Raw genomic sequence first — 25,976 nt, 5'->3', positions numbered from 1 at the left:
TACTATTTTAAATTGTACTCCATATTGTTTTTATGTCTACCCACCACCACTCCTCCCTGTCCCTCGCTGGTAATAATAATAAAGCATCTGACATACAGAAAATGACCAGTAAGTGTTGCACCATACCTGTGTTTTTCTGCTGGTAGGTAGGTACCAGAAGTGTTAGTAGAAGAACATGATTGTCCTTGAAGTTGTCTTTTCCCTTTCTCTTCATCTCTGCAATCCTATTTGTCTTTCGAAACCCAACTATAATGAGATTCTTCCTGACTACTACAGTCTATAGCAATTTTCTTTCTTTTCTCAATTTTGGGAATACCTGTAGTCTATAACTTACTTTTTCCCTTTACAATATATTGTCTTAAACTGTTTTCAGTTAAACTGTTTTCAGACAAATACACGTTAAACAATCAAAGAGTATGTTGCAAAAGGATTCTGATTATGCCATCCTTCTGTTTCCCCTACAAACTTCTAGATCAATGGTGGGCCTATACATTTTGTTTGATTATACACAAGTCTCTAAATTGACAGTAATTAACTCTAAGGTCCAAAGGGAATTCTCCACTTGAGTCCTTTTCCTAGTGTGTATCAAATAAAGCATTTTCCTAGTGTGTATCAAATAAAGAATTTTTAGGAAACATGTACCTAAAATGCAGGCATATGGTAGCACCTTAGATATTTGGAACTTGGCCATCTAGTAGTTGCAGTTATCAGGAACCTGAGAATAAGGAATTACTACAATTATTCAGAGACAGATAAACATCCAGAAGAGATGTCCATGCACTAAAGCTCATGATTTTTCTAAGAGAAAAGTTCCTCAGGTTTATTCAAAGCCATTATGCTTATTTCTTACATCATTTTTTAAAAACTCTGGTCACGTGTCTGAGCTTACTGCAAAATAGAAGCATCGAACTGTGACAACAGGTAAGTTGACACATAAGAATGTCAGATAATCAGAAAAATGATAAAATAACCCATAATATAGGTGGGTACCGTGGCTCACACCTATAATCCCAGCATTTTGGGACACCACAGTAGGAGGATCACTTGAGCCCAGGAGTTTGAGAGCAGCCTGAGCAACATAGGTGGACTCACTCTTTACAAAAAAATTTTAAAAATTAGCCAGGCATGGTGGCACACACATGTGGTCTCAGCTACTCAGGAGGCTGAGATGGGAGAATTGCTTGAGCCTGAGGGGTCGAGGCTGCAGTGAGCCATGATCACACCACTGCACTTTATTTTTTTTTTGTTTTTTTTTTTTTTGAGACGGAGTCTTGCTCTGTCGCCCGGGCTGGAGTGCAGTGGCCGGATCTCAGCTCACTGCAAGCTCCGCCTCCCGGGTTCACGCCATTCTCCTGCCTCAGCCTCCCGAGTAGCTGGGACCACAGGCGCCCGCCACCTCGCCCGGCTAATTTTTTGTATTTTTAGTAGAGACGGGGTTTCACCGTGTTAGCCAGGATGGTCTCGATCTCCTGACCTCGTGATCCGCCCGTCTCGGCCTCCCAAAGTGCTGGGATTACAGGCTTGAGCCACCGCACCTGGCCCCCACTGCACTTTAGCCTGGGTGACAGAGCAAGACCCTGCCGCCCCCCCAACAAAAAAAGAACTCATAATATAGCACAATCATCATATCACAGTGCTTTTTACCCTTTTCTCATGCCATGACACACAAAGAACATAATAGTATTTGCACTGAATGCTGGGGTAAGCTGATAAGGTAGCTGATGGCCAAAGAAGATTGGCCCAGGCTTCCCTCGGCCCTGCCCTGTTGCCTTGAAGGCTGAGTGGGGAACCAATAGTATGGCCCACCTGCAATGCATTAGAAAGGCTCTGAATGTATTAAAGAACCAAAATGATGGTAGCAATGATCTTGTCCATCAAGGAATGAAATTTAGGGAACATAAAGTGCCATTTAAGAAGGCATAAAAGTAGATTTTTAGAACTATTCTCATCTGAAAAAATTAAAATGTGTGTTTTCTTGGCTTTTAAAGTGGTAGTAAACTTATCCAGAAAATACAGTTTCAGAGTTATAGGTAGCAGAGACCTTATAATGGTTTTAAAAATGGTTCATCATCTGTGTTTTCTGGTTATCAAAAGAAATACAGAAATATGTAAAATAGAAAATGAAAGTTTCTGATAATCTCAGACCCAGAAATCAGTTTTAATAGCATAGTGTATTCTCCATAGAATTTTTTGTTTCTCATAAAAGCAGGGCTACTACTCTATGTCTATAATTTGTCAACTTGCTGTTTTGTTTTGTTTTATTAAGAAAATCAGATATATCATAGACATCTCTTTATATCAGCACTAATAATATATATATTGCAGTCTTTCTGAGAGCCAGATATGAGAGTTAAGTGCTTGGGATATAACAGTTAAGACATTAAGAGGCCGGGCATGGTGGCTCACGCCTGTAATCCAGAACTTTGGGAGGCCGAGGTGGGTGGATCACCTGAGGTCAGAAGTTCGAGACTAGCCTGGCCAACGTGGTGAAAGCCAGTCTCTACTAAAAATACAAAAAAATAGCTGGGTGTGGTGGTGGGCACCTGTAATCCTAGCTAGTCAGGAGGCCGAGGCAGGAGAATTGCTTAAACCCAGGAGGTAGAGATTGCAGTGAGCTGAGATCATACCATTGCACTCCAGCCTGGGCAACAAGAGTGAAATTCTGTCTCAAAAAAAAAAAAAAGGACATTCAGGATGGGTGCAATGGCTCATGCTTGTTATCCTAGCACTTAGGGAGGCCGAGGCGGGTGGATCATTTGAGTCCAGGAGTTCAAGACCAGCCTGGGCAACATGGCAAGACCCCATCTCTATAAAAAAATACAAAAATTAGCCAGGCATGGTGGTATGCACCTGTAGTCCCAGCAACTCAGGAGGCAGAGGCAGATGGGTCCATTGAACCTGGGAGGTCAAGGCTGCAGTGAGCCGAAATCATACCACTGCACTGTAGCCTGGGCAGCAGAGCAAGACTCTGTCTCAATTTAAAAAATTTGAAAGAAAAAGACATTCGTGGTCTCTGCCTTCATAGAACTTCTGTTAAATGGGAGAAATAGGCATTAAACATATAATTGCACAGATAAATCTAGATACATTTGTAGTGATTGCTATAAAAGTAAAGCTCCAGGTCCTATGGAAGTATTGCAGTAGTTCCCTCTTACCCATGGGGTATATGTTCCAAGATCCCCAGTGGATACCTGAAATCACAGATAGTACCAGACTTTGCTACTATGTTTTTTCGATCTGATAACCAGGAAGGCTGCTAAGTAATGAGTGGGTATCGTCTACAGTGTGGAAACACTGGACAAAGGGATGATTCACATCCCAGGTAGGATGGAGCAGGATGGTGTGAGATTTCATCATGCTACTCAGAATGGCACACAATTTAAAACTTACAAATTGTTTTATTTCTGGGATTTTCCATTTAATATTTTTGGACCATGGTTGACTGGGGTAACCGAAACCATGTAAAGTGAAACTTTGGATAAACGGGGACTATATAACAAAAACTCCGTCTAAAGTTAAAAAGACCATTTTGAGAGAGCTGTTTGATCTGAGACCTAAAAAGTGAGTGGGAATTAGCCAAGGGAGAGGTGTTCCAGGCAGATATAACCACACATGCAAAGCCCCTGAGGTTACTATAAGAGCTTGGCACATTTAAAAAGCTGAGGTTTGCTCATTCATTTTATTGTATTTCCTACCAGCACTTATTTATCTATTCCTCGATTGACAGAAAATTTAGTTTATTTCCACTTTTTGACTATTCTAAACAGTGTTACATTGAACTTCTCTGTGTATATAACTTAACAACTTTTAAAAATACTGTCCCTCATGAGCTCCCATGAATCAGTAAAAATTTACTCCTGATTCATATTTCTTTTGGTTTTAAATATCATCATGTACTGTGCTCTGCTTTTTATAATCTTAATATATGAAACCTGAGACTTAGCTAATTGAAAATGCAATAAATAAGTTCTGTTTATGGAAGCTTGAGATGCATACTTATATTACCTCATGTTTGGGAATACCTACCAGGAAAGTTCAGCCTAATTTTATTACATACACTTACCCAAACTGAAAGAGACCATCTTCAGCTACCAAAGCATTCTATTTTGTAAGGAAATATCTCTTTACTCTTTATTGGTAAAATGTGTTTTTAAGAATAGCTCACTAAAACAGTCTTCTCAAAGCAGTTCTCACCTCTGATTCATGGCCTCACCCACAGACTCTCTAAATTGGATTATCTGGGGATGGAGCCCAGGTACCTACACTTTAAACACTCCCCTCTCCACACTACCTCTGCCAATCAATTTTATTCACCACTGAAAACCAAAGCTCTAGAATGTATGAATATGGTAAATTGGGGGAAAGGGTGTATGTTTCCTTTGCCATATTGACTTGAATATGTTTATTCCATAGAATAAGGCATTTGGAACTCAAACACCTATTATTTATGTTTAAAAAAAGGTTATTTCAAAGTAGTGTACTTTATCAGTCACAGCTAATACATTTGTCTGCAAATTGTTGAACTTTTACAGTTAACTGAGTTGATACTTTTTTGATTTTTGTTAAGGACTCAACTAAAGAAGTTTCTTGGAAAATCAGTAAAGAGAGCAAAGCACCTTGCTGAGGAATATGGTGAACGTGCTATAAATAAAGTTAAAAGTGTTAGAGATGAAGGTGAGTTAAAACAGAACATTTCAACTGAACATTCAATTAATTTGTAATCGTCTAAATTTAGCCTGTAGTTTATAAGAAGCATTCTATTTAAAATAGTAAACCTTTATAGCTGACATCTTAGTATTTCAATAAATAAGGTACTCTCTCACTTAATTTTATGAGTTTGAAGAAAAATGAATTTATACATATTTTGTGACTTTGACAATCTGAAAGGGTTGAGTATTAAATAATCAGTTATAAATTAGTTTTGTTTTGTTTTTTTTTTTTGAGATGGAGTCTCACTCGTTCGCTCAGGCTGGATTGCAGTGGCGTGATCTCAGCTCACTGCAAGCTCCGCCTCCCAGGTTCACACCATTCTCCTGCCTCAGCCTCCCAAGTAGATGGGACTACAGGTGTCCGCCACCATGCCCGGCTAATTTTTTGTGTTTTTAGTAGAGATGGGGTTTCACCGTGTTAGCCAGGATGGTCTCCATCTCATGACCTCGTGATCTGCCCACCTTGGCCTCCCAAAATGTTGGGATTATAGGCGTGAGCCACTGCGCCCAGTCATAAGTTAGTTTTTTAAGGCTATTTGGTTTTGGGTTTTTTTTTTCTGAAACAGTCTTGCTCTGTCACCCAGACTGGAGTGGAATGGCATGATCTTGGTCACTGCAACCTCTGTCTCCTCGGTTTAAGCCATTTTCCTGCCTCAGCTTACCAAGTAGCTGGGATTATAGGCACACACCACCACACCTGGCTGATTTTTGTATTTTTAGCAGAGACGGGGTTTCGCCACGTTGACCAGGCTGGTTTCAAACTCCTGACCTCAGGTGATCTGCCCACTTCTACCTCCCAACATGCTGGAATTATAGGCATGAGCCACCACGCCCGGCCAATGCTGTTTTTTTCTTTTCTTTTTTTTTGGAGATGGAGTCTCGCTCTATCACCCAGGCTGTAGTACAGTGGCACAATCTCAGCTCACTTCAACCTCTGCCTCCTGGGTTCAAGCAATTCTCCTGCCTCAGCCTCTTGAGTAGCTGGGATTACTGGCACCTGCCACCACACCTGGCTAATTTTTGTATTTTTAGTAGGGACAGGGTTTTACCATATTGCCCAAGCTGGTCTTGAACTCATGACCTCAGGTGATCTGCCCGCCTCAGCCTCTCAAAGCTCTGGGATTACAAGTGTGAGCCACCGCGGTTGGCCAACTGTTTGGTTTTTACAAATACTGTCAGTTCTCCGTATCCATGGGTTCCACATGGAGGGATGCAAACAAACACAGATAGAAAAATATTAAAAAACATAAAAAATAACAATACAAAGTAAATAAATAATTAATAAATAAAAATTTATTAAAATAAAATATAAAAAATATTTTAAATATTTGTTATTTTTAAAATAAAAAATATATAAAATAAAACATAAAAAATAAAACAATAGAAAAAATAATATAACAACTATTTATATAGCATTTATGTTGCAGTAGATATTATAAGTAATCTAGAGATTAAAGTATACAGTAGGGCGAGGCCTGGTGGCTCATGCCTATAATCCCAGTACTTTGAGAGGCCAAGACAGGAGAACTGCTTGAGGCCAGGAGTTTGAGGCTAGCCTGGTCAAACATAGTGAGACCCTGTCTCTACTAAAAAATAAAAATTAGCTTGGTGTAGTGAAGTGTGCCTACAGTCCCAGCTACTCAGAAGGCTGAGGAATAGGATTGCTTGAGCCCAAGAGTTCAGGGCTGCAGTGACCTATGATCGCACCACTGCACTCCAACCTGAAACCCTGTCTTTAAAAAAGAAAGAAAGTACATGAAAGGATGTGCATAGGTTATGTGCAAATACCGTGCCATTTTATGTTAAGGGATTTGAGCATTCGCAGATTTTGATACCCATAGCAGGTCTTGCCATGGATACTGGGGAATGACTGTATTTTCAAAATTAGGTAGGTCTGGGTATGGTGGCTCATATCTGTAATCCCAACACTTTGGAAGGCTAAGGCAGGAGGATCACTTAAGCCCAGGAGTTGGAGACCAGCTTGGGCAACATAGTGAGACCTCCGTCTGTATAAAAATAAATAAATAAATTTTTTTTAATTAGGTAAATTTTCTAAATTTGCAAATATCTTGACCTCCTATGCCTTTGTCATTATTGTACTCATTTGTTTTATTTAATGAAACTTACATAGTACTTATTCAGTGCCTAGGACTGTACCAAGCACTTTTACCTGTATTAATTCATTTAATCCCATAGAAACCCTATGAGGTAAGTACCATCATATCCCCATTTGATAGATGAGAAAACTAAGAGGCATCCAAAGTTGAGTAACTTGCCTGTGGTCACACAGATAATAAATGACAGAGCTGGATTTGAACCTGGCAGTCTGGCGTTAGACTCCATGTTTTTAACCAGTATGTTACATAAGAAATAAATTTTGCTCTTTCATTTAATGAATTTTCTTGGTATGCAGGAAATATGAAACTATGATAGTAGCAATATCTATATTAGCTAGTAGTGATTTCTGTTGCTTTTCTGTTCAGTGTTTCATACTGATCAAGATGATCCTTCGTCAAGTGATGATGAAGGAATGCCATACACAAGACCAGTTAAATTCAAAGCAGCACACGGTTTCAAAGGACCTTATGATTTTGATCAGATCAAAGTGGTGCAAGATCTTAGTGGTGAGCATATGGTAAGCAACTTTTTCATTTTTTAGGATTGATACTGTTTTTGTTAAGAGAAATACTTTGGCATCTACAAAACTATCTCTATGTATGTAACTTTGCTAGCCTGACTCAAGAACGGTGAATTTATGTTAACATGATTTAATGAATAGGTAATGCAGAGTCTGTCTCTGAAGTATTCCAGAAGTGACTTATCGGCCAGGTGTGGTGGCTCATGCCTGTAATCCCAGCACTTTGGGAGGCCAAGGCAGGTGGATCACTTGAGTTCAGGAGTTCGAGACAGCCTGACCAATGTGATGAAACCTTGTCTCTATGAAAAATATAAAAATTCGCCGAGCATGGTGGTGGGTGCCTGTAATCCCAGCTACTTGGGAGGCTGAGGCAGGAGAATTGCTTGAATCCGGGAGGCAGAGGTTTTGGTGAGTCGAGATCGTGCCACTGCACTGCAGCCTGGGCTACAGAGTAAAAGACTCTGTCTCAAAAAAAAAAAAAAGAAAAGAAAAGAAAAAGAAAAAAACGAATTATTGAATAAGTAAACTCTCAGCCTGTATCACTAAGAAACCTATGCAAAGGCACCAAACTTTAAAGCAGTTAAATTAGAGGGTGGTCTGTAACTTTGAAAAATGTTTAAAATGTTCCCAACCATATTTTAAATAATTTACAAAATATATCAGAAGCTCAATATATGTTGTAAAGTGAGATATTCAGCTAAAACAAGGAGAGAGGTAAAAGTTCAAGTGCCCCTTTAGAGTTCAAAAGTACCAATGTAGATGCAATTGCACAAACTGTATTGCAGTTAACCCCTGAAAATGCTAGGAACACAAGGAAGGCAGTGACAAAAATTTAGAACTGAATAAATAATGTTGTGCCCTTGATTAGGGAATCTGTTTACATTTTAAGTCTAAAAGTTGGCTTAACTGGAAGGAAGCAACCATAAATATATTGGATGGCAACCAAATTCAAATTTAAATTTTGATGCTTACAATCTACAGATAAAATGTTTGAGTTGATTTTAGTATTTTCCTTAAGGAAATTGATAAATTTCCTAGTACTGTATTGACTCGTTATTTCCTGTTTTAAATAAAATCTCATTGTAGTAGGCTCCAATGACTCATTTTTAATACACTTGAATTTTGTAGAAGTGAATGGTTATTTCAATAAATGGGCTGTGGCATAATCTTTTTGATACATCTGAATGTGTATATAATAGTATTTCTTGTAATAAGATTTGGTCTTTCCAACTTAAGAGGTTCGTGTTCTTTCTCCCTTCTCCTCTACCCCCACCACACACACATACTTTCCTACTGTTTTCAGTGTCTAGAGATTCTGGCCATATACTTTGAAACCTTGTTTCTAGAGAGAAAAGTAGGATGCACCATTCTAATACTACTACCTTTTTTTTTTTCCTTTTTGTGGCAAAGTCTTGCTCTGTCACCCGGCTGGAGTGCAGGGGCGGGATCTCTGCTCACTGCAGCCTCTGCCTCCTGAGCTCAAGCAGTCCTCCCTCCTCAGCTTCCTGAGTAGCTGGGACCACAGGTGCGCACCACCGTGCCTGGCTAATTTTTTGTGTTTTTTGTAGAGATGGGGTTTCACCATGTTGCCCAGGCTAGTCTCGAACTCCTGAACTCAAGTGATCCACCCACCTGGACCTCCCAAAGTGCTGGGATTGCAAGCACATGCCACCATGCCCAGCCCATTACAAAACTGTAATACTTCTAAGTGCCTGGTGCTATGAGGGTCACCGCCAAGGTGGGCTTTAGTCTTCCTCAATCCTGCTTAGTTGTTAGTGCTATGCTGAGGGCTCTGCCACCCGTCTTTACGTTCAGCTAGGGGGCTGAGATCCCCAACTAGGATTTGTGCTTTTCCAATGAAGATTTCTGACCACTTTAGAACTCCCATTTCTGTTAATACGTGGACAGGGTTTGAGTTCTTGAAGTTGTTAGTTTAGATCATGGAACACCACAACTATCTTACCCTACCTTTCTTCTGAAAGTCTACTTTTGTGGTATTAAAGCACCATTGACCTTTTGGACTTAAATAGTGTTAGCAATGTGAGGATTATCTTAGTATACATTATTTGGCATAATTTTAAACTTTGACTTTAAAGTCTCGTCTCTAAATTTTATTTTATTTATTATTATTTTTAGATGGAGTTGCGTTTTTGTTGCCCAGGCTGGAGTGCAATGGCACAGTCTCGGCTCACTGCACCCTTCACCTCCCAGGTTCAAGTGATCCTCCTGCCTCAGCCTCCCAAGTGGCTGGGATTATAGGCGCCCACCACCATGCCTAGCTAATTTTTGTATTTTTAGTAGAACTGGGGTTTTACCATGTTGGCCAGAATGGTCTCGAACTCCTGACCTTAGGTGATCCACCTGCCTCAGCCTCCCGAAGTGCTGAGATTACAGATGTGAGCCACCGTGCCCGGCCAAAAGTAAGGTCTCTAAAGTTGTAAAGTATTAACTTTGAACCTTCTTTTGTTTTCATAGGGAGCTGTTTGGACCATGAAATTTTCTCACTGTGGCCGATTACTTGCCTCAGCTGGACAAGACAATGTAGTGAGAATATGGGCTTTAAAAAATGCTTTTGACTATTTCAACAATATGCGAATGAAATACAATACTGAAGGTATTTTTCATGTATTTAAAAATCTACAGAAACCTGAAGTTTTTACATTTTAGGTATACTGATGCCCTACTTTTCTGGCAGTCATTTGCAGCAACCACTATTTATGATAATAGCCAAAAACTTGAAAGTAAGACAGACGTCAGTGGTAAAAAGTCTCTAAACCCAATGAAAAGAGCTGCCACAAAGCTTTTGATTTATCCCTTTCCAGGTGTAGTGTGTAGTTAATTTCATCAACTATTGAGAACATGTTATTTGGTTTCCTCTGACAACCTTCAGTTCTATCCTAGGTTAAAATAGAATTGCTAATTAACTAGAAAAAGAATGAAAATCATATATATATATATATCCAGTAAGTAAATAAGATTAAGGAAAGAGTCATGGAAAATGAATGTGAATTGTCAATACCTCAAGGGATATATGAAAAAAGTGTTGAAAAGAGAAGCCTCAGAACATTATGTACACACTGATTTCAACTATGTACAGATATTTATGTATCATGATGTTATCAGGAAAGTATGTAGAGTTGATGTAAATTTGGGCTTTAAGTTTATGGGATTCTTCTCTAATAACTATTTAACTATGTAATAAGTTTTTTCCACACCCTCCCTGCCATCAAGTAAGGCTGCAAACAAGAAGTAAAGCATAGGAGGAAGGAGAAAAAAGGTGGCCGTGGGTGAGAGTGAATAGTCAAAGCACCAATTTGAGGAACATAGAAGTCTAGGGAGATTCACTAAACTGGCAAGCTAGGCCTCATATACTTGAGTACATCCTGTGAGTATTGCTTGCATTATGTTTCAATACTTAGTTGAAGATGACAATAATTTGACAAGAAATTAAACTGTGTTTACTATATGGTGAGTTTTTCTAGTCCTCGCTGTTTGTCATTTCTTTTACTGCCCTGCCGTAAGCAAAAAGACTATTTTCAGTGGCCCTTGAGACTAACTGCAGCCCTGACCCTTTCTGCTCCTTTATTATTTCTCTTGCTACTTGTCATGATTAATAAGAATGTGTTCTATTTGAATACTGAGGATTTAATGGTATTTTGTTTACTAAAGTAGGGAAATGGTTAAGCCATTTTATGAAGTTTTTTATGTAAAAATGATTAAAACAAATATTTTGGCTCTTACGGGGTTATGCCTCAATTGTTAGTGTTTTTCTAGAATACTATATTCTCTAACTATTAGACATTGCTGTGTCATTACTTCTGAATGTTGTATTTTGGTGGGTCTGTGTGTGTACATACATCCCTTTTTTATAATTATTATGTTGTTTTTAGGACGTGTGTCTCCATCACCCTCCCAGGAAAGTCTAAGTTCATCAAAATCGGATACAGATACAGGGGTATGCTTATTGTTTTATGGTTACTATGTGAAATGGTATGATTTAATTTGTTTACCATAAAGTATTTTTATGTATCAGAAATTACAGTTGCATGAAGACACTTAATTAAAATTAAGATGTAGCATTAGAAATAGGAGTTTCTTCAATTAGAAGCAATTAGCAAATGAAAATTTTTGATGTTTAAAGGTTGCCAGACAGTGAATACTATTCCTCAGGGTACTATATCACTAATGTAAACTTAAATAATACAAAAGCCCCTCCCCTCAAATCCATGTTAGATATTTTTTAAATAATGATAATAGATACCCAAATAAGAGATAATTAAGGAAAGAAAAAAGATATTTAAGTATTTTAATTTTCTAATCTTCTTGGTTTAATAAACACTTTATAACAGTTTCAGATCAGGTATCTTAATGATTTTCATTTGGTTTTAGAGCTGGAAGGTTAAATATAACCAATGTTAAACCTAAAAAAGCAGAATATACAATATTGTACTAAGTTGTCACCTGTGCTTTTTGTGTATTGCATTAGGTAAGGGTGATATAAACAAGAGAACCTAAAATGTCTACCTGCTCAACAGTATTTTCCTGAGATTTCATTGGCTCCAATATTTGACACTACCTTTTCCCCTTCTCCTGGCTTTCCATAGTTCTGTTTTCCCTTATTCTTTTATACTACCACTGTTTCTTCTTCCACCTCCTTACATTTACTGTTTATCAGGGTCTCTTCTTGGCCATTTTCAATAGACATATTTATGCACTTCTTCTAGTTCTGAACTGGCTTTAGATCTGTAATTCTTTGTTTACTTTCAGTAACTTTATAATTTTTAAACAAGAACATTATTGTGCTTGCTGCCTTTTCACATAGCGATATATAGGATCTCTCCACCTACATGTAATTCAACCACATCAACTAATAGGTCCAAAACTAAACTCCTTCGACAAATGTCTTCTGAGTGCCTGCCATATGTGGCAGACACTGCTACATGCTATAAAATCAAATGAGACTTATTCTCTATCCTCAGGGATCTTGTGGACTAGTGAAATAGGTAAACTCACAATTACAGTATTAGATGGTGATATTCTACAGAAGGTACTACACAAGAATAGGTTAGCCTTATAAATCACAGTGTTAGGAATAGTTTCCTGGAAGCTTGTTATTTGAGCTAGGATTTAGCTATATGAGAGAAGAAAGGAAGGAGCGTATCAGACACAGGGAATAGCAAGTGCAAAGGCATGGAGGCTAGTATGTTAAAGGTACTACAAGGAATTACACATGGCTGGGAAAGGTGCATGTGTGAGATTGGTGGGAGAGGTAGGCAGGAGTGGGATTTTAAATGACTTTCTGTGTTAAACGAAGACATTGGAATTTTATCCTGCAAACTACTGGGAGCAGGGTGGGGCTTTGAAGGATTTCACTCAGAGGCGTAATTACCATGTTCAGATTTTTGTTTTAGAAAGAGTATTCTGGTAGTAATGTAAAATAGACTAGGCGGGGGCTTCAGGTTAGAGACAGGGAGACCATGTAAGAGGCTGTTAACCCAGAGAAATGGTTACTTCCAATTATGATGATTATGATAGCAGTAGATCTAGAAACTGTAAAGATAAGCTGAATTGAGAGACGTAAAATAAGTCTAATTTGTAGGACTTGGTGACTGACTAGCTGGGGTAGTAAAAGTGAGTAGCCTAGGATAAATCACAGGTATCTGGCTTGAGTAGTTAGCTAGATGGTAGTGGTCATTCATAGAAATATTTTTTTAATTTTAATTTTTCCATAAGTTATTGGGATACAGGTGGTATTTGGTTACATAAGTTCTTTAGTGATTTTGGTGCACCCATCACCCAAGCAGTATACGCTGCACCTATTTGTAGTCTTTTATTCCTCACCCCCCTTCCACTCTTCCTCCCAAGTCCCCAAAGTCCGTTGTATCATCCTTACCTCTGCGTCCTCATAGTTTAGCTCCCACATATCAGTGAGAACATACGATGTTTGGTTTTCCATTCCTGAGTTACTTCTCTTAGAATAATAGTCTCCAGTCTAATCCAGGTTGCTGCAAATTCTGTTAATTCATTCCTTTTTATGCCTGAGTAGTATTCCATCATGTATATATACCAGTTTCTTTATCCGCTCGTTGATTGATGGGCATTTGGGTTGGTTCGATGTTTTTGCAGTTGCGAATTGTGCTGCTATAAAGGTGTGTGTGCAAGTATCTTTTTTTCTAATAATGACTTCTTTTCCTCTGGGTAGATACACAATAGTGGGATTGATGGATCAAATGGTAGTTCTACTTTTAATTCTTTAAGGAATCTCCACACTGTTTTCCATAGTGGCTGTACTAGTTTACATTCCCACAAACAGTGTAGAAGTATTCCCTGACCACTGCATCCGCACCAACATCTGTTTTTGATTTTTTATTATGGTCATTCTTGCAGGAGTAAGGTGGTATCACATTGTGGTTTTGATTTGCATTTCCCTGATTATTAGTGATATTGAGCATTTTTTCATGTTTGTTGGCCATTTGTATATATTTTTTTGAGAATTGTCTATTTATGTCCGTAGCCCACTTTTTGATGGACTGTTTTTTTCTTACTGATTTGTTTGAGTTTGTTGTTGATTCTAGTTATTAGTTAGTCCTTAGTTGGATGTATAGATTATGAAGATTTTCTCCCACTCTGTGGGTTGTCTCTTTACTCTGTTGACTGTTCCTTTTGCTGTCCAAAAGCTCTTTAGTTTAATTAAGTCCCAACTATTTATTTTTATTGCATTTCCTTTTGGGTTCTTGGTCATGAAATCCTTGCCTAAGCCAATGTCTAGAAAGGTTTTTCCAATGTTATCTTCCAGAATTTTTATGCTTTCAGGTCTTAGATTTGAGTCCTTAATCACTCTTGAGTTGATTTTTGTATAAGGTGAGAGATGAGGATCCAGTTTCATTATCATACATGTGGCTAGTGGCTAGCCAATTATCCCAGCACCATTTATTGAAAAGGGTGTCCTTTCCCCACTTTTTATTTTTTTGTTTCCTTTGTCAAAGATTAGTTGGCTGTAAGTATTTGCGTTTATTTCTGGGTTCTCTATTGTTTTCCATTGGTCTATGTGCCTATGTTTATACCAGTACCATGCTGTCTTGGTGACTGTGGCCTTATATTAGAGTTTGAAATCAGGAAGTGTGACACCTCCATATTTGTTATTTTGCTTAGTCTTGCTTTGGCTATGTGGGCTCTTTTTTGGTTCCATATGAATTTTAGAATTGTTTTTTCTAATTCTGTGAAGAATGATGGTGGTATTTTGATGGGGATTGCATTGAATTTGTAGATTGCTTTCTGAAGTAGGGTCATTTTCACAATATTGACTCTACCCATCCATGAGCATGGGATGTGCTTCCATTTGTTTGTGTCATCTATGATTTCTTTTAGCAGCATTTTGTAGTTTTCCTTGTAGATGTCTTTCACCTCCTTGGTCAGGTATATTCGTTTTTTGTTTTTTGGTTTTTTTTGTGGCTGTTGTAAAAGTGATTGAGTTATTGATTTGATTCTTCGTTTGGTTGCTGTTGCTGTATACTACTGATTTGTGTACATTAATCTTGTATCTGGAAACTTTGCTGAATTCTTTTATCAGTTCTAGGAGCTTTCTGGAGGAGTCTTTAGGGTTTTCGAGGTAAACTATCATCGTCAGCAAACAGTGACAGTTTGACTTTCTCTTTACCGATTTGGATGCCCTGTATTTCTTTCTCTTGTCTGATTGCTCTGGCTAGGACTTCCAACGCTATGTTAAGGAGGAGTGCTAAGAGTGGGCATCCTTGTCTTGTTCCAGTTCTCAGAGGGAATGCTTTCAGTTTTTCCCCATTCAGTATTATGTTGGCTATGGGTTTGTCATAGATGGCTTTTATTACACTGAGGTGTGTCCCCTGTATGCTGATTTTGCTGAAAGTTTTAATCATAAAGGATGCTGGATTTTGTTGAATGCTTTTCCTGCGTCTATTGAGATGACAGTGTGATTTTTGTTTTTAATTCTGTTTATATGGTGTATCACATTTATTGACTTGCATATATTAAACCATCCCTGCATCCCTGCTGTGAAACCCACTTGATCTTGGTGGATTATCTTTTCAATATGTTGTTGGTTTTGGTTAGCTAGTGTGTTGTTAAGGATTTTAGCATCTTTGTTCATCAGGGATATTGATCTGTAGTTTTCTTTATTGGTTGTGTCCTTTCCTGGTTTTCGTATTAGTGGGTGATGCTGGCTTCATAGAAGGAATTAGGGAGGATTCCCTCTTTTTCTATCTTGTGGAATAGTGTCAAAATAATTGTTACCAATTCTTCTTTGAATGTCTGGTAGAATTCTGCTGTGAATCCTTCTGGTCCTGGACTTTTTTTGAGATGGAGTCTCATTCTGTTGCCCAGGCTGGAGTGCAGTGGCGCGATCTCGGCTCACTGCAGCCTCTGCCTCCTGGGTTCCAGCTATTCTCCTGCCTCAGCCTTCCTGGTAGCTGGGATTACAGGCACACACCCCCATGTCCGGCTAATTTTTGTATTTTTAGTAGAGATGCGGTTTCAACATGTTGGCCATGCTAGTCTTGAATTCCTGGCCTCAGGTGATCTGCCTGCCATGGCCTCCCAAAGTGCTGGGATTACAGGCGTGAGCCACTGCGCCCGGCCAGTCCTGGATTTTTTTTTTTTGTTGATAATTTTTAAATTACCATTTCAATCTTGCTGCTTGTTATTGGTCTGTTCAGGGTATCTAATTCTTCCTAATTTAAGCTGGGAGGGTTGTGTTTTTCCAGGAATTTATCCATCTCTTCTAGGTTTTCTAGTTTATGTGCATAAAGGTGTTCATAGTAGCCTTGAATGATCTTTTGTATTTCAGTGATGTCAGTTGTAATATCTCCTGTTTCTCTTCTTAATGAGGTTATTTGTATTTTCTCTCTTATTTTCTTGGTTAATCTTGCTAACAGTCTGTCAATTTTGTTTATTTTTTCAAAGAACCCGCTTTGTGTTTCATGTATCTTTTGTATTTTTTGTTTGTTTGTTTCAATTTCATTTAATTCTGCTCTGATCTTGGTAATTTCCTTTCTTCTGCTGGCTTTGGGTTTGGTTTGTTCTTGTTTCTCTATTTCCTTGAGGTGTGACCTTAGAATGTCAGTTTGTGCTCTTTGAGTCTTTTTGATGTAAGCATTTATAGGGCAGTGAACTTTCCTCTTAGCACCACCTTTGCTGTATCCCAAAGGTTTTGATAGGTTGTTTCATTATTGTCATTCAGTTCAAAGAATTTTTAAATTTCCATCTTGATTTCATTTTTGACCCAGTAGTCATTCAGGAGCAGGTTATTTTATTTCCGTGTATTTGCATGGTTTCGGAGGTTCCTTTCGGAGTTGATTTCCAGTTGTATTCCACTGTAGTCTGAGTGCTTGATATAATTTCAGTTTTCTTAAATTTATTGAGGCTTGTTTTATGGCCTGTCATATGGTCTGTCTTGGAGAAAGTTCCATGTGCTGTTGAATAGAATGTGTATTCTGCATTTGGATGGAAAGTTCTGTATATATATCTGTTAAGTCCATTTGTTCCAAGGTATAGTTTAAATTCACTGTTTCTTTGTTGACTTTCTGCCTTGATGACCTGTCTAATGCTGTCAGTGGAGTACTGAATTCCCCCACTATTATTGTGTTGCTGTCTATCTCATTTCTTAGGTCTGTTAGTAATTGGTTTATAAATTTGGGAGCTCCAGTCCTAGGTGCATAAATGTTTAGGATTGTGATATTTTCCTGTTGGACAAGGCCTTTTACCGTTATATCATGTCCTCTTTGTCTCTTTTATTGCTGTTGCTTTAAAGTTTGTTTTGTCTGATATAAGAATAGCTACCCTTACTCGTTTTTGGTGTCCGTTTGCATGAAACGCCTTTTACCACCCCTTTACTTTAAGTTTATTTGAGTCCTTATGTCTCCTGAAGACAACAGATGGTTGGTGAGTTCTTATCCATTCTGCGTCTCTGTATCTTTTAAGTGGAGCATTTAGGCCACTTACATTCAATGATAGTATTGAGATGTGAGATACCTCATAGTATTATTTATTTCCTGTGTACCTTGTTTTTTTGTTTTGTTTTGTTTTTGCTTTTTAACTTACATTTTTGTTTTATATAGGTTCTGTGTGATTTACGTTTTAAAGAGGTTCTGTTTTGATGTGTTTCCAGGATTTGTTTCAAGATTTAGAGCTCCTTTTAGCAGTTCTTCTAGTGGTGGCTTGGTAGTGGCAAATTCTCTCAGCATTTGTTTGTCTGAAAACGACTGTATCTTTCCTTTACATATGATACTTAGTTTTACTGGATACAGAATTCTTAGCTGATAATTGTTTTGTCTGAGGAGGCTGAAGACAGGGCCCCAATCCCTTCTAGATTGTAGGGTTTCTGCTGAGAAATCTGCTGTTAATCTGATAGGTTTCCCTTTATACATTACCTGGTGCTTTTGTCTCACAGCTCTTAAGATTCTTTCCTTTGTCTTAACTTTAGATAACCTGATGACAATGTGCCTAGGCGATGATCGTTTTGTGATGAATTTCCCAGGTGTTCTTTGTGCTTCTTGTATTTGAATGTCTACGTCTCGAGCAAGGCCAGGGAAATTTTCCTTGATTATTCCCCCAAATATGTTTTTCAAACTTTCAGACATCTCTTCTTCCTCAGAAACATCAATTATTCTTAGGTTTGGTTGTTTAACATAATCCCAGACCTCGTAGAGGCTTTGTTCATATTCTCTTATTCTTTTTTCTGTCTTTGTTGTATTGGGTTAATTTGAAGACCTTGTCTTCGAGCTCTGAATTCCTTTTTTCTACTTGTTCAATTCTATTGCTGAAACTTTCCAGAGCATTTTGCATTTCTATAAGTGTATACAGTGTTTCCTGAAGTTCTTACTGTTTTTTTCTTGATGCTATCCATTTCCTTGAATATTTCTCCCTTCACTTCTTGTATCATTTTTTGGATTTCCCTGCATTGGGCTATGCCTTTCTCTGGTGCCTCCCTGATTAACTTAATAACTAACCTCCTGAATTCTTTTTCAGGTAAATCGGGGATTTCTTATTGGTTTGGATCCATTGCTGATGAACTAGTGTGATTTTTTGGGGGGTGTTAAAGAGCCTTGTTTTGTCATATTACCAGAGTTGGTTTTCTGGTTCCTTCTCATTTGGGTGGGCTCTGTCAGAGTCTAGGGCTGAAGGCTGTTGTTCACATTCTTTTGTCCCACGAGGTGTTCCCTTGATGCAGTATTCTCCCCCTTTTCCTATGGATGTGGCTTCCTGTGAGCCGAGCTGCAGTTATTGTTATGTCTCTTCTGGGTCTAGCCACCCAGCAAGTCTACATAGCTCTGAGCTGGTACTGGAGGTTGTCTGCAGAGAGTCCTGTGATGTTTACTGTCTATGGGTCTCTCAGCCATGGACACCAGCACCTGTACTGGTGAAAGTGGCAGGGGGGTGAAATGGACTCTGAGGGTTCTTAGCTTTGGTGGTTTAATGTTCTATTTTTGTGCTGGTTGGCCTCCTGCTGGGAGGTGGCACTTTCCAAAGAGCATCAAGCTATGGTAGTATGGAGTGGAAATGGTGGTGGGTGGGGCCCTAGAACTCTCGAGTATATGCCCTTTATCTTCAGCTACCAGGATGGATAAGGAAGGCCCATCAGGTGGGGACAGGGCTAGGTGTGTCTGAGCTCAGAATCTCCTTGGTTGGGTTTTGCTGAGGCTGCTGTGGGGGATGGATGTGATGTTCCCAGGTCAATGAAGTTGCGTACCTAGGAGGATTATGGCTGCCTCTGCTGAGTCATGCAGGTTGTCAGGGAAGTGGGGGAAAGCTGGCAGTCACAGGCCTCACCCAGCCCCCACGCAAACCGAAGGACCAGTCTTACTCCCAGCATGCTTCCTCAACAGCCCCAAGTCTGTTTCCAGGCAGTATGGGATCCGGCCTGAGAACTTGCCCCAGGCTACTCACCTCCCAGCTGCGAAAGAAAAGGGCTTGGTTCTTCCCCCACCTATGGAGTTTGCACACCGGATTTGTGCCCTCCCCCTTCTGGTCAGGAGGCTTCTTGCCAGTTCAAATTGTTACAGAGTTCAGTTGGAGACTTCCTTCTCCCTATAGTGTTTCCCCTCCCTGCTCCTCTGGTGCCCTCCCGAAGGAACCCTGTGGTGCCAGGCAGGAATGGCCTGCTTGAAGACCTGGCGAGCTCCCAGGGCTTTCCTGCTGCTTCCTCTATTTCTATATTTCGCTGGGCTCTCTAAATTGACTCAGCTCCAGGTAAGATCAGAAACTTCTGCAAACAGCCCTTCAGTTTCCCCAGTGGGGGTGTGTGTTCAGGAGAGGAGGATCTCCCTTTCCCAGTTATGCAGTTTGGGCACTCACAGTATTCAGGGTGTCTCCTGGGTCCTGCAGGAGCATTCTGCTTCCTTCAGAGGGTCTGTGGGTTCTCTTGGGATTCCTGGTTCTTTCTTGCAGTCGATCTGCAGCTAAAATTCATGGTGTGAGCCTCCGCATGCTGCTCTGTCCCTCTGAGTAGGAGCTGCAATCTAGTCCTGCCTCCTGTCTGCCATGATGGCATCCCATTATGTTTAAAATGTTTCTTATAGATAGCATATAGTTAGATCATGTTTTTTTACCCACTCTGCCAGTTTCTATTTTTTAATTGGTACATTTATACCATTTAAACTTAATATAATTATTGCTACTTTAAACAAATCTGTCATCTTTATGATCATTCATTGAAATATTTTCATCATTCACCCACAAACCTGCTTCTCCTCACTTCTGAACCTTATTTAGTGGTATCAACATCTACAAGTTACCTTTTCATCCCAATCAAAAATACTCCATTACTTGTTCTTCCTTACCCACATATCAAATTAGTAACAAATTCCTAGCCACTCTACCCCCACTCACAAATACCTGTGGAACTTACCCCCTCATCCCTAATTGTCACACATATCATCTAGGTCTTTAACACTCATTTAAGTGCTTGCCATAGTCTCCTAATTGTTTTTTCTGCCTCTGGTCTCTACCCAATTCATTTTCTACACTGCTACCAGCCAGCCAGGTTTTTTGAAACAGATTAACTGTGCCATTTTGTGGTTTTAATTTTTTTTTTCTTTTTTTTTGAGACAGAGTCTCGCTCTGTTGCCAAGGCTGGAGTGCGGTGGCATGATCTCGGCTCACTTGCAACCTCCGCCTCCCGGGTTCAAGGGGTTCTCCTGCCTCAGCCTCCCAAGTAACTGGGATTACAGGCACTCACCACCACACCCAGCTAATTTTTGTGTTTTTAGTAGAGATAGGGTTTCACCATGTTGGCCAGGCTGGTCTTAAACTCCTGACCTCAAGTGATCCTCCTACCTCGGCCCCCCAAAGTGCTGGGATTACAGGCGTGAGACACCACGCCCGGCTTTGTGGTTTAAAATCTTTTGACGGCCCTTTATCGCCTTCACAATAAGATTCTTCCCTATATTGCCTAATCTTAACTTTTAACTCAGTTCCAATTCCCTAGTGCCTGTGCATCCTACCAGCCATGCCTGATACAGGTCTGTACACTAAACACTTTCACCTTCATGTCTCTGTCCCTGCTGTTTGCTTTGCCACAGATGCCCTCTGTTTCCTTCACAGGGCAAAGCCCTACTTATCCTTCAAGATTCAGCTCAAATATCTTATTATTTTCCCTGAATCCAGCAGGTAAAATTGTTCTTCATTTGTATTCTAATAGTACATCATAGGTACTTTTATGCCGATATTACCACATCTTTCTTATTAGTCTCCCTGGGTAGGCTCTGGGCTGATTGAAGGCAAAGAACTGTACTTCACAGATTTTAGTATCCTTGGAATCTAATTCCGTTCCTGACTGTAGTAGGCCTGTAATCATGTTGAATTCCTGCCTGTGGACCTTTATTCCTATTGTTCCCCTTATTTGGATGCCTTGATCGTCTTTCTATTCAAAGCATGCCCATTCTTCATGGCCCACTTCCTCCATAAAGCCTCACTGACTAATGTGGCAGTAATAATTTTTTAACTGCTTTGCTTTAGGGAAAAAGACTTGCTTTTATTAGTTTAATTTACCATACAGTTTCCAGGCATTGATTACTATTAAAAATAGAGACTATCTGTAGTATCTTTTATTGTGCTTATTTCAGCAATCCTACTTATAGATCCTTAAGTACATCCATCTAACCCCAAACAAACCTTAGTAACTCAAATTTTATTGAATACAAAGCCTTTTTACATGAGAAATAACATTTATATCCATTGTTTTCGGAAAGAGATCATTTGAGGTTTGTTTCCCTTCTGTCATTTTATTTGGGGACAGTTAAAAGAGGCTTCTATTTCACATGCCATTAGAGTTTGACACCAGGAATTATCTTTTAACCTAGTGCTAGCCGCAGTGAGGCACAGTAAACACAATGGAGTTTATGTTCCTGATGTGTGTATTCTTTTTTTTCTTATGATGGTGATATCTTTTTCATCTCTTTTGAAGTAATTTTTCAGTCTTTTGTCTTAGCATCTGTGTGAAATATAATATATAAAAGTATTGTACAGTTGAACATACAGAGGGATGTACCCAAGATCGCTCACCTATGCATTGGTAATGCCAAGCCTAGAATTCTGGCTATTTTCTGTTTCTGTTGATTTTCAAAATTAGCTCAACAAATGTAAGAAAGTCAGGAAGAGGTACATGTTTAATATACTCCATTATCTTAGAGATTTATAAACTAGGGATTTTTTTAATAGTTGGCTTTTGCAGAGACTGTTAGACCTCATGGTTTCTAAGAATTGATGATTGCATCAGATTGCAAATATGAATATACTGTATCCATTTTAATAAGTATAAAATTTCTTTTTGATACTAGAAGCTGCAAGTATGCTATTTACCTAAAAATTAATGTTTTTCTTGCAAATTTATGCTTAATGTGCATGATTAGGGGAACATTAGCATAGGTGTTATAGCATTTAACTGCTGCTTAAAATTTTTGAGAATAGGCCAGGTGCAGTGGCTCATGCTTATAATCCCAGCACTTTGGGAGGCCCAGGCAGGAGGATCGCTTGAGTCCAGGAGTTTGAGACTAGCCTGGGTAATGTAACAAGACTATGTCTCCATTAAAAAAAAAAAAAAAGGCCAAACGTGGTGTCATGTACCTGTAGTCCCAGCTACTTGAGAGGCCGAGGCAGGAGGATCACCTGAGCTCAGGAGTTTAAGGTTACAGTGAGCTGTGATCACCACTGCAGTCCAGCCTGCGCAACAGAGCAAGACCCTGTCTCAAATAAATTTTTTTGGGCCAGGCACAGTGGCTCATGCCTGTAATCCTAGCACTTTGAGAGGCTGAGGTAGGCGGATCACCTGGGGTCAAGTGTTCAAGACCAGCTTGGCCAACATGGTGAAACCCCGTCTCTACTAAAAATGCAAAAATTAGCTGGGCATGGTGGTATGTGCCTATAATCCCAGCTACTCAGGAGACTGGGGCAGGAGAATCGCTTGAACCCAGGAGGCGGAGGTTGCAGTGAGCCAAGATCGTGCCACTGCACTCCAGCGTGGGTGACAAGAGCAAAATTCTGTCTCAAAAAAAAAAAAAAAAATTCTGAGAGTATATCGTTAGAATCTAGAACTTGGGTAAAGAAAGTTAACTATAAGGGAATGAGAGCGAATTTTTGTGAAATGTAGGTATGCAGCATTTGATACAGATTTGTCTTGGTACTATTCATAACCTCACTTTACAAATGAAGGTTTAGAGCTGTTAAGTAACTCAACAATTTCACACAGTCATAGCATCAGAATTAGAACCCTGCTCTGTCTCTAGAGCTTATGTTTTTAACCATTATGCTCCAGTAGTTGACATCTTGAGGTCTGGGACTATGTCTTCATTCAGTCTACAGATGTTTATTAAGTGCCTACTATTTTTATTAATCACTGTTCTAGGAGCTAGAGATATAGTAAGTGAACAAAAGAGACAAAAATATCTGTGAACAAGAGACAAAAATAGAATGGAGCATGCATTCTAGTGAAAGAAGACAGAAAATTAAGTAAATTTTATAAGGTTTTTTTGTTTGTTTGTTTGTTTGAGCACAGTTTCAGTCTTGTTGCCTGGACTGGAGTGCAGTGGCACAATCTTGGCTCACTGCAACCTCTGCCTCCTGGGTTCAAGCGATTCTCCTGCCTCAGCCTCCCAAGTAGCTGGGATTACAGGCACACACCACCACTCCCAGCTAATTTTTTGTATTTAGTAGAGACGGGGTTTCACCATGTTGGTCAGGCTGGTCTCAAACTCCTGACCTCAGGTGATCCATCTGCCTTGGCCTCCCAAAGTGTTGGGATTACAGGCGTGAGCCACTGCACCAGGCTATAAGTTAATTTTTTAAACCACTTTATTGAGGTATTATTGGTATATGAAAAGGTGTATATATTTATTATATAGAACTTAATGAGTTTGGAGATAAGTATATAAGCATGAAACCATCACCACAATCTGTGCCATAACCCAAGCATCACCTATAAAAGTTTATTCTCATCCTCTTATTTAAGTATACGATACAGTATTGTGAACTGTAGGCACTGTGCTATATAATAGATCTCTCGAACTTATCATTCTGAAAGTGAAACTTTGTACTCTTTGACTAATACCACCTGTTTCCCCAGCCCCAGGGCCTCACAGTCACTGTTCTACTCTGCTTCTATGAGTTTGATGTTTCTAGGTTCATCATATAAGTGGCATTATGTAGTATTTGTCCAAAAAGTATCTGGCTTAATTTCACTTAGCATAATGTCTTCCAGTTTCATTCATGTTACCACAAATGCCAGGATTTTCTTTTTATGACTGAATAGCGTTCTGTTGTGTGTATATGCCACATTTTTTTTATCCATTCATCTGTCAGTGAACATTTAGGTTGTTTCCATGTCTAGGCTATTGTGAATAATGCTGCAGTGAACATGGGAGTTCAGATACCTCTCTGACATACTGATTTTATTTACTTAAATATATACCCAGAAGTGGAATTGCAGGATCATATGGTAGTTCTATTTTAAATTTTTTCAGGAACTTTCATACTGGTTTTCATAGTAGGTGCACCAATTTACATTCCCATCAACAGTGTGCAGGGTTCCATTTTATCCACGTGTTCACTAGTACTTGTTATCTTTATATATATATATATAATGGTCATCCTAATAGGTGTGAGGTGATATATCATTGTGGTTTTGATTTGGAAGTCAAATCACCTGATTAATTGGTGATGTTGAGCACCTTTTCATGTACTCATTGGCCATTTCTATGTCTTCTTTGGAGAAATGTCTATTTAGGTCCTTTGCCTATTTTAAAAATTGGGTTGGTTGAATTTTGGGGTTTTTGACATTCAGTTGTAGGAGTTTCTTATATATTTTAGATATTAACCATTCATTAGATATGGTTTGCAAATATTTTCTCCCATTCTGTAAGTTGCCTTTTCATGTTGTTGGTTGTTTCTTTTATTGTGCAGAAGCTTTTTAGTTTGATACAGTCCCCTTTGTCTATTTTTACTTTTGTTGCTGGTGCTTGTGATGTCATATCCAAGAAATCATTGCCAAGGCCAATGTCAAGAAGCTTTTTTCCTGTTTTCTTCTAGGAGTTTTACAGCTTCAGGCCTTACATTTAAGTATTTAATACATTTTGAGTTTATTTTTGTATATGGTATAATATAAGAGTCCAGTTTCATGGGGTTTTTTTGCATGTGTATCTCCAAAGGTAATCAGTATTGTGAAGAAAAGTAAAACAGACAAAGTAGGATGTCAGGGAGTAAATAAGGTGGGTGAGCAAAGCTTCACTGAAAAGTTGTTGTTCAAGCAAAATACGAAGGAGGTAAGGAAATGATCATATGATAAGACCATTCCAAGTACAGAGAGCAGCAAGTGAAGCTGCTATAAGGCAGGAGTTGTGGTGTGCCCAAGAAACAGCAGCAAGGCCTGGGCAGCTGGAGCCAGTGAGTGAGAAGGAGAGGAAAATAGAAAAGGAAAACATAGAGGTGTGGATGCGGGGATCAGAACATACAGGCCATTGCAAGGACTTTGGCTTTTGCTCTGAGTAAGATGGGAATTAGTGGGTTTTCAAACAGAGACTGACATAATCTGATATATTTAAAAGGATCATTCTGACTTCTATACTGAGAAAAAACTATAAGAAGATGAGGGCCAGGCATGGTGGCTTATGCCTGTAATCCCAGCACTTTGGGAGGCCAAGGTGGGCAGATCACCTGAGGTCAGGAGTTCGAGACCAGCCTGACCAACAAGGTGAAATCCCGTCTCTACTAAAAATACAAAAATTAGCCAGGTGTGGTGGCAGGTACCTGTATTCCCAGCTCCTCGGGAGGCTGAGACAGGAGAACCACTTGAACCTGGGAGGTGGAGGTTGCAGTGAGGCAAGATCGTGCCACTGCACTCCAACCTAGACAACGGAGCAAGATTCCATCTCAAAAAAAAAAGTTAAGAAATGTCTTGTTCATTCTGGTATTCCAAATAAGCAATACAATATATCTGCTACATATTGTATGTGCTAATGAATGTCAAAAGCCTTATAATTTTCCATAGCAACCCAACTTTATAATATCTTTAGATAGGCCAGGCATGGTGGCCCACGCCTGTAATCCCAGCACTTTGGGAGGCCGAGGCAGATGGATCACCTCAGGTCAGGAGTTAGAGACCAGCCTGG

General features: G+C 39.3%; 1 protein-coding gene across 3 annotated transcripts in view; it reads left to right on the top strand.

Annotated features, from left to right (window-relative positions):
* Window positions 1-25,976, top strand: part of WDR44 (WD repeat domain 44) — a 118,917-nt gene that overhangs the window by 51,683 nt on the left and 41,258 nt on the right. For all 3 annotated transcript variants that reach the window (XM_011948701.1, XM_011948700.1, XM_011948699.1), the window contains 4 exons: window positions 4,568-4,674; window positions 7,193-7,344; window positions 9,823-9,961; window positions 11,238-11,302. In XM_011948701.1, coding sequence (XP_011804091.1) covers window positions 4,568-4,674; window positions 7,193-7,344; window positions 9,823-9,961; window positions 11,238-11,302 — 463 coding nt within the window. The remainder of the gene's footprint in view (window positions 1-4,567; window positions 4,675-7,192; window positions 7,345-9,822; window positions 9,962-11,237; window positions 11,303-25,976) is intronic.

The sequence above is a fragment of the Colobus angolensis genome, unplaced genomic scaffold, assembly GCF_000951035.1.
Source record: "Colobus angolensis palliatus isolate OR3802 unplaced genomic scaffold, Cang.pa_1.0 Scaffold282, whole genome shotgun sequence".
In the NCBI taxonomy this organism is placed as follows: Eukaryota; Metazoa; Chordata; class Mammalia; order Primates; family Cercopithecidae; genus Colobus; species Colobus angolensis.
Note: the sequence above shows the minus strand (reverse complement) of the source record. Positions and strands in the feature narration are given on the sequence as shown.